Here is an 8373-nt window from a genome sequence, read left to right as displayed (position 1 = left end):
TAAGTCCTGCGGCCCTGACTCACATTAATTTTAGTCTGTAAAATGGCTGATCATGGTTGTGAGTATTTAACGAGGCAGTGGGCGAAGAAAACACTTAGCGTGGTGCGCGGCACACGGTAAATGTTAACTACTGTTGGAAGCCATCATTACGATCAAGAGTAAGTACAGCTGGAGTCAGACTGCCTGAAACCCAGCTCTCCCACTGAATAAGGATACCTACCTCAAGAAGGCTTGTGAGTGATACGTGAAGTATTAACTGTAAAGTACTCAAAAACCGTTCTTGTTATTAGTATTTACCTGCCTGCCAGCCATTCTCATTTAGGGAACATTCTCAGAAATGTTACGCTGGGCACTGGGGATACTGAGGTAGGAGACTAAACGGGGTTCCTGTTCTCTGGGAGCCTCACCTCTGGTGTGACGGGGTAGGGGGTCCTAGGTACAGTGTATGGAACCGGGGGCTGGAGTGGCAAACGCCCTTGGGGATAGGAGGAACGTTTTTCAAGGAAGATGACATTTGACTGTGTCTTTAAGGATGTGGAGTAGTTTCCAGGCAGATAAGAGCATTTCAGGTGAAATCAACCTTATGCAAAAGCCCTGAGACCAGGAATGTTCTGGTGTACCAGAGCGACTAGGTGGCCCTTACTGTGGTTCCCGCCATCCCCTACCTCTGCAGTTTCTAACTCTACAGGCTCCTTACTGGCTCAGTGTTGAGTTTTTCTCTGCTGGGACTACTCTTCTCCTACATCTTCTACAGGCTAACTTCTGTTTCAGCCTTCCAAGTCCTTGCTTTGAAATCATTTCAAAGAGATTATCCCTGGGAAATTGTCCCTGCTTTCCTTCATCTCTCATCTGCTTTCCTTCCTACCCCCCAACTCAAAGAGATTATCCCTGGGAAATTGTCCCTGCTTTCCTTCATCTCTCATCTGCTTTCCTTCCTACCCCCCAACTAGGCTAAATTTCCTTATAAGCCCTCATGGCACCCTGTGCTTCTCTCTTATAGGAGATCACTTATATAACTGTGGTTAAATAACTACAGCAAGACTCTTTGCTACTCTACTGTAAACTCCCTGAGGGCAGGGATCATGTCTGGTTCACAGTTGTAACTCCAGCACCTAGTGCAGTCTCCAACATATAATACTGGATTAATGAGTTAAAGTAGAGGTAGGTTGGAGCTAGATGATGAAGGATCTGGAGTGTCAGAAAGAGAACTGGGTTTTATCCTTCAGCGAGAGTAAAATGGCCTGGCTAAAGAGGCAACTAGGTACACAAGTTCTGAAAGGAAGTATTGACCAGATACAGGAGTTGAAATTCTCTCAGCATGTGGAGTTAGATAAGATAGCGTTAGTGTAAAAACTAGAACCACTTTGGTGTTGAATAGAGTAGTTTTCTTTGAGTGATAGCTTTAATTTTTCAGGATTTATCTAGCTTCTAGGGGGTAACTTCTATTCTCTGATTTTGCTCTAGAAAGTGATTTAATTGCAGAAGGCTTCTGGTCAAAATGGTTTCCAAGAGAAGGTTGTCAAAGTCAGAGGATAAAGAGAGTCTGACAGAAGATGCCTCCAGTAAGTATCTAGTCATTTGTTGTTTTATTTCTGGTAACACACAGATAGATAAAGTACCTTCTTTCAAGTGCTGGGAGTCATCAAGGCTTAATGGTAGAGCACACAGAATCTAGTATCAGGAGATTTGGGGTTGAGTTTCTGCTTCTCATTCTATGTATGACTTTGGGCATGCTCACAGTCTCAGAGCTTCAGTCTCCATGTCCATAAGAGGAATTAGTATTATAAAGCTTACCCACTTATATCATGTAGGTGCTGAGACAGAAGGTACAACATAGTCTCTATCCTTTAAAAAAAACAAACAAACATATGGTCTCCTTTTTTCCCTTAAAAATAATTAATAGTATGGGGTTGCCTGGCTGGCTCAGTCAATGGAGCATGTGACTCTTGATCTCAGGGTTGTGAGTTTGAAACCTACGTTGGGTGTAGAGATTTTTTAAAAATAAAATCTTAAAATTATAGTACAGATAAAGGTATGATAGTGAAAGGCATTATATCAAAGCAAGCACACCAAGGGTGAAGAAACAGTGTAGATGCTCCATATGAGAATGTAGTTGACAGAGGCACTAAGAGTTCTGATGAAAACAGATTGATAGTCTTTTTTCATTTATTATACTCATCTACTCTGTTAAGGGAGTTCTAATGTGTTATATCATTAAGGGAGAAAAGGAAATAATCCTACTTAATTTCAAGTACCTGTTTGTTTTTGTTTATTATGTTTTATTCTCTGGCATTGAAAGCCTTGGGATAAAACCAATCTGGGATGTGTGCTCAAAGGCATGATGCAGGAAAACCTGTCTGATTCTTTTTTTTCCTACGTCAAGATCATTGGTTCTCACATTTTGATGTGCATCAAGATTATTACCTGGAGAACTTCTTAAAAATTCAGATGCCCAGGCCCCATCCCCAAGATTTTCATTGAGTAACTATGGGAAGTGATCTAAGAATGTGCTTTTAATAAGCTTCTGAATGATTCAGTGCAGTGGTTTGCAGACAACAGCTTGAGACACCCTGACTGCTTTAGAATTTGGATGGAAAACATTTCCATGGTTATTTTTGTTAAAAGTGGCACATTTTGAATTCTCATATGAAAATGCAATAGGCAAAAGTAATTCCGTTTGTTGGTTGGTTTGTTTGTAAGCCACTATTGCTGACCATTGTTAGAGATTTTTACTACAACATCAGTTCCAATATAATTCTTAAAGAACCCATCAATTTTCCCTTTAAGGTTATTCTAGGGTTTACATTTTTGGTCTTTACTATTTTTCACATTCTTGAAAATTTTGTCTGTTTTCAGAAGCCAGGAAGCAACCGCTTTCCAAGAAGACAAAGAAATCTCATGTCCGCGTTGAAGTTGAAGAAAATGATAGTGTTTTTGTAAAGCTTCTTAAAACATCAGGAGTTATTCTTAAAACAGGAGAGAGTCAGAATCAACTAAGTAATATATTAATTTAAATCTTTTCTCTGGGTTTAGTGCACGGCTCAGAACTGAATTACGGATTTCTGAAATAGGCAGTGAAGATTAAAAATGGGAGCGCTGTCCATCTTGAGACAAGAATGACAATGATACTGCTTTTTAAAGAATATTTTTTATAGTCTTTGGTTCTGATTAATGCATGTTAAAGTAATTCTAATTTTTTTATAAAAAATGTCATGACAGTATTTGTGTTTTCTTGTGGAAAAATAAATACTCAAGAGAATAATTAGACTTGTGTCAGTAACTTCAGAAGAAAATTTATAAAGCCATTTAAAGCTGCTTTTAGGGCATAGATTACTCCATTATTCTGTATGTTTTTTAGAACACTTAGTAGCTATCCTTTGTCAAAGCTAAATCTGTTTTACCATGGGTTTAGAAAAGTTGGCTCTGAAATTAGGTTGAAAATATCTTTATTGGTTTCATAAGATAGGAGACTTACATCTTTAGGTAAGTAAAACTATGGTAGATATTAAAGACTCTGGTGACCAACTGTTTTTTTCCTCTTAGCTGTGGATCAAATTGTTTTCCAAAAGAAGCTCTTTCAGACTCTGAGGAAACATCCTTCTTATCCCAAAGTATGTGTTTCTTCCTGGTACTTTTTTGCTTTTGCCAGCAGTACTCTGGAATTGGGAATATAAAGATGCTGGCATAAAATTGAATGGGCTAGAATGATTTTTAGCAAATATTAAAGTAAAAATCTTACCCTTTGTTTTTTCAATGTCGTTAAGATAATAGAAGAATTTGTTAGTGGCCTGGAGTCTTACATTGAGGACCAAGACAGTTTCAGGAACTGCCTTTTGTCTTGTGAACGCCTGCAGGATGAGGAAGCCAGGTGTGGAGTGGAAACATGGAGTCTTGAAGTCATGAAGCCTAAAGTTTAGTCTGTTATACTAATGATTGGGAGATGGTGGTGGGAGGAAAATGCTTTTTTTGAATTTCACTTTTTATAACTGTATTTTCCTTGGTTTTAACCTTATCTTTAAATTATTAATTTATAGTTATAAGACTAAGAATCAGAGTGTTTTCTAGAGTATGTCTCATCTCTGTTGATAGAATTTTAACTTTCTACTTCTCTTTGTTTAAGAATCATCTTTTCGAGGTGCCTGGGTGGCTCAGTCAGTTGAACATCCAGCTCCTGTTTTCCACTCGGGTCATGATTTCACAGTTGTGAGATCGAGCCCTGCCTCAAGACTCTGTTCAGCTCAGGATCTGTTTCAGATTCCCTCTCCCTCCCCTTCTGTCTCTCCCCCTGCTCATGCTCACTCTCTCTCTGAAATAAATAGGTAGATAAATAAATGAAATCTTAAAAAAAAAGAGCCTTCTTTTCATGTTCTATATTTCTGATATAACAGGATAGTTTCTCTAAATATTATATATTTAGGGGTACCTGGGTAGCTCAGTGATTGAGTGTCTGCCTTTGGCTCATGGTCCCGAGGTCCTAGAATTGAGTCCTGCATCAGGTTCCCCTAAGGAAGCCTGCTTCTCCCTTTGCCTATGTTTCTGCCTCTCTCTGTGTCTCTCATCAATAAATATAAATCTTTAAAAAATATGTATATTTAGCCAATTTTATGAAAAAAAGATAACATTAAAATGAAAAAATAGAAAACAAAAATTTTTTTTTTCAGCATGGGCACATCTTACTCTAAGAGCCTCATTAAATTGCTTCTGGGAATTGACATATTACAGGTGAGACTGTGCCACTTTTTCTGCAAATATTTGATGGATGTGATTTGTGGTATATGTCCAAGTCTAAATGCCTAGAACACAGAGTTGAGTAGAGTTAACAGGAGAGTTTGGGTTTGCAGTACTTAACCACAGCCGGAATCCTGACATACATCTGGTAGGGCAGTATCTGTGGCTTTGGACTGAGCTAATTATAGCCCAATACATTTTTTTGAAATTTCATTTATTCCCTCAGCCTCTGATTCCTGATTTGTAAGGCTTCCTTCCTTGTGCTCTGAGTACCTTATATATCTCTGCCATATTCACATCTATGTCATCTCCTGTTTGGGTTGTTATTTGCTGGTTAACTTTTTTTTAACTTTTATTTTGCCCTTTTTCTCCTTTCTTTTAATGTATTGAATAGACAATGATCTGACATGTTTTAAATGTTTCAAATTATAAAAACATACAATGGAAGGTCTTGTCTTACCCTGTTGTCTATTTTTTTCTCTTTTTCTCTCTCCCATTATTATTCTTCCCATATTCTTATTCCATCTTTTTCTTTGGAAATCTTCAATATAATTTAGTTAGCTTACATTTAAGAGCCCTCTTATTCTTCTGGAGAGAAATCTTCTCTTGCAAACTATTTGATAATCTTTTAAGTCTGCATTTCATGGGTTAACAGTTGTCATAATAATATTTTTGATTTGATTATTTTCATACTGCCTTCATAATCATTTTGTAATATTTTAGAAGACATCATTGACAAGTCTCAGCTTATGTTCAAAATATAGGCAGCATTCAAGTGGCCATTCTTAAAATAAGAGGATTTCAATTATAGCAGGGCTTTTCCTCCAAGAGCTCTTGTTGGAGCAAATTGTGATTAATTATGTATTTCTGTTGTGTATTTAAAGACCATCTCCTAACTCCTTATGTCTTTTTTTTTTAGCCTGCCATTATCAAAACCTTATTTGAAAAGTTGCCAGAATTTCTTTTTGAAAAGTAAGTGGAATTATTCTGGAATGCTTACATTACCTTTGTGCAGTTAAATTTCTGTCTGAAAAGATTACTCTGAAGCATCACTGTTTTCTCTGAAAGTCATATTGATCATGACACCAGATTCATAAGTGACTACTAAAATTTTACTGGGGTGTCTTTTTTTTTTTTTGAAATTTCATCTATTTATATGACTGCATGTTCTTAGAAGGGTACACAATAAACTGGTAATAGTGGTTGTCTCCAAGGAGAGGAGTCAATTGCCTGGAATCAGATGTTCTATGAATACTGTTCTTTACCTTTTCAATTTTATAGTGTACGTGTACTATCTTTTTTTTTTTAATTTGCTTTAAAACAATGAAGTTGGAAAAAAATGAACAACCTAATAGAACAGTAGAGGTCATGAATAGACAATTCACAAATACAAGAGAGCATCTCATTCACGAACATGGCACCGAAGGCGAAGAAGGAAGCCCCTGCCGCTTCCAAAGCCAAAGCAAAGGCTTTGAAAGCTAAAAAAGCAATGTTGAAAGGCGTGCACAGTTACAAAATAAAAGATCTGCACGTCACCTAGTCACTTACGTTCGGACAACCCAAGACCCCGTCTCCGAAGGCAGCCCAGATATCCTCGAAAGAGCGTCCTCAGGAGAAACAAGCTTGATCCATCAGATTCCTACTGACTACTGAGTCAGCCATGAAGAAAAAAGAAGACAACAACACACTTGTGTTCATTTTGGACGTCAAGGCCAATAAGCACCAGATCAAACAGGCTGTGAAGAAGCTCTATGACATTGATGTGGCCAAGGTCAACGCCTTGATCAGGCCTGATGGAGAGAAGAAAGCATATGTTCGACTGGCTCCTCACTGGCTCCTGACTGTGATGCTTTGGATGTTGCCAACAAAACTGGGATCATCTAAACTGAGTCCAGCTGGCTATAAATCTAAAAATAAATTTTTTTCACACACACAATAAGAAATATAAGAGCATGAAACATTTTTTTCTCAATGTTCATCTTCATTAATAATCAAATATACAAATTTAAAACAATACATACTTTTTTTTCCATTCTCAAAGGATCTTCCTTATTGAGTGTAATGAACAGGCATGCTTATACATTGCTAATCAATTGGTTCAAGTTATTCTGAAGGGCAGTAAGTCATGTCTATCAAAACCTTAGAGTTTGTATACTCTTTAGTGTTCAACCATGTCTTTAATATATCCTAAGGTAATAACCAAATGAAAACAGTAATAAATACAATTACTAGTTAACAAAAAATAATAATGAAGATGTTTAACTCTAGGGGATTGGTTAAGTAAATGAGGTACATCCCTGCAATAGAATATTATGTGGACATTAAAAATTATACAGAGGACTTTTTAATACCTTGCATTAATTGGAAAAAAATCAAAGATTGGGTTACAAATTAGTATTTACAGTTTAGCCCAGTATTTTATTTAAAAAAAATACAAGGGCACCTGGGTGGCTCGGTCAGTTAAGCATCTGACACTTGATTTCGGCTTGGATCATGATCTCAGGGTTGTGAGATTGAGCACTGCATCGGGCTCCATGCTCAGTTTGGAGTCTGCTTGGGATTTTCTCTCTTCCTCTTCTTCCCATTCCCCCCTCCCTCCTGTGCATGTGTTCTCTCTCTCTCTAAAATAAATCTTTAAAATATATATATATATACACATACCATACATAAAGATACATATGCATATTAATAATGGACCTCTCTGGATGACAGAATTCTAGGTCATTTTTACTTTCTCATTTTTAATATGTGTTTTTTTCTAGGTCTTATATATGGTAATAATACATTTAAAGATAGAGCTTTACAAATTTGTGCTTTTCCTGGATGGCTTGCATAGATGCTTTATGTCTTTTTCAGCAGTTAAATTTGACAGAGATAGAATGCTTTCAAGAAAAGAAATTGGAGGTGGTCTAAAACTTTAGACATAGGAGGTTGGGAGGAAGGCAGATGCTGTCATTTGGGGGAAATAATAACAGCCAGTATTTTTTTTTCTTAAGATTTATTTATTTGAGAGAGAGTGCACACCCATGTGTGTGTGCAAGCATGCACTTGAGTGGGAGGAGGGGCAGAGGGAGAGCATATTCAAGCAGACTCCCCTCTGAGCATGAAGCCACATGTAGGGCTTGACCTCAAGACCTATGAGATCATTGGGACACCTGGTGGCTCAGTGGTTGAGCGTCTCTCCTCGGCTCAGGGCGTGATGCTGGGATCTGGGATCCAGTCCTACATCAGGTTCCCTGTGGAGAGCCTGCTTCTCCTTCTGCCTATGTCTCTGCCTCTCTATCTCTGTGTCTCTCATGAATAAATAAATAAATCTTAAAAAAAAAAAGACCTATGAGATCATGACAGCTGAAATCAAGAGTTGGATGTTCACCTGACTGAGTCAGTCAGGTACCCCCAGCATTTCTTCATTTATACATGGTTTTCAGTATTTTCACGAACATAGTCTAATTTGACCTTTTATATTTCCAAAGTAGTATATGCTTGATTTTTTTCGGTACTTATCACATTGATGTAATTAGTTTTCTACCTTTTAAAAATATTCTCGTTCAGTTTGTTCAAGTTTATTGTCTTTTGTTTGCATTGTTATTAAGAAATACTCTGCAGATCTTAACCTTTCTAAACCCTCCCCAGATGCAGCCACTT

General features: G+C 37.4%; 1 protein-coding gene across 11 annotated transcripts in view; it reads left to right on the top strand.

Annotated features, from left to right (window-relative positions):
- The window catches only part of FANCD2 (FA complementation group D2), a 57455-nt gene that overhangs the window by 568 nt on the left and 48514 nt on the right, over window positions 1-8373 (top strand). For 8 of the 11 annotated variants that reach the window (XR_012011590.1, XM_072785167.1, XM_072785161.1 and 5 more), the window contains exons 2-7: window positions 1465-1562; window positions 2857-2997; window positions 3544-3611; window positions 3765-3868; window positions 4662-4722; window positions 5648-5700. Coding sequence is in view for 10 of the 11 variants with exons in the window: in XM_072785167.1 (XP_072641268.1) it covers window positions 1499-1562; window positions 2857-2997; window positions 3544-3611; window positions 3765-3868; window positions 4662-4722; window positions 5648-5700 (491 nt within the window). In the remaining variant the exon portion in view is untranslated. Of the gene's footprint in view, window positions 1-203; window positions 234-1464; window positions 1563-2856; window positions 2998-3543; window positions 3612-3764; window positions 3869-4661; window positions 4723-5647; window positions 5701-8373 lie in introns of those variants that run through there. The other 3 variants (XM_072785166.1, XM_072785164.1, XM_072785165.1) reach the window with 2 other exon arrangements.

This window comes from Canis lupus, chromosome 19 (assembly GCF_048164855.1).
Source record: "Canis lupus baileyi chromosome 19, mCanLup2.hap1, whole genome shotgun sequence".
In the NCBI taxonomy this organism is placed as follows: Eukaryota; Metazoa; Chordata; class Mammalia; order Carnivora; family Canidae; genus Canis; species Canis lupus.
Note: the sequence above shows the minus strand (reverse complement) of the source record. Positions and strands in the feature narration are given on the sequence as shown.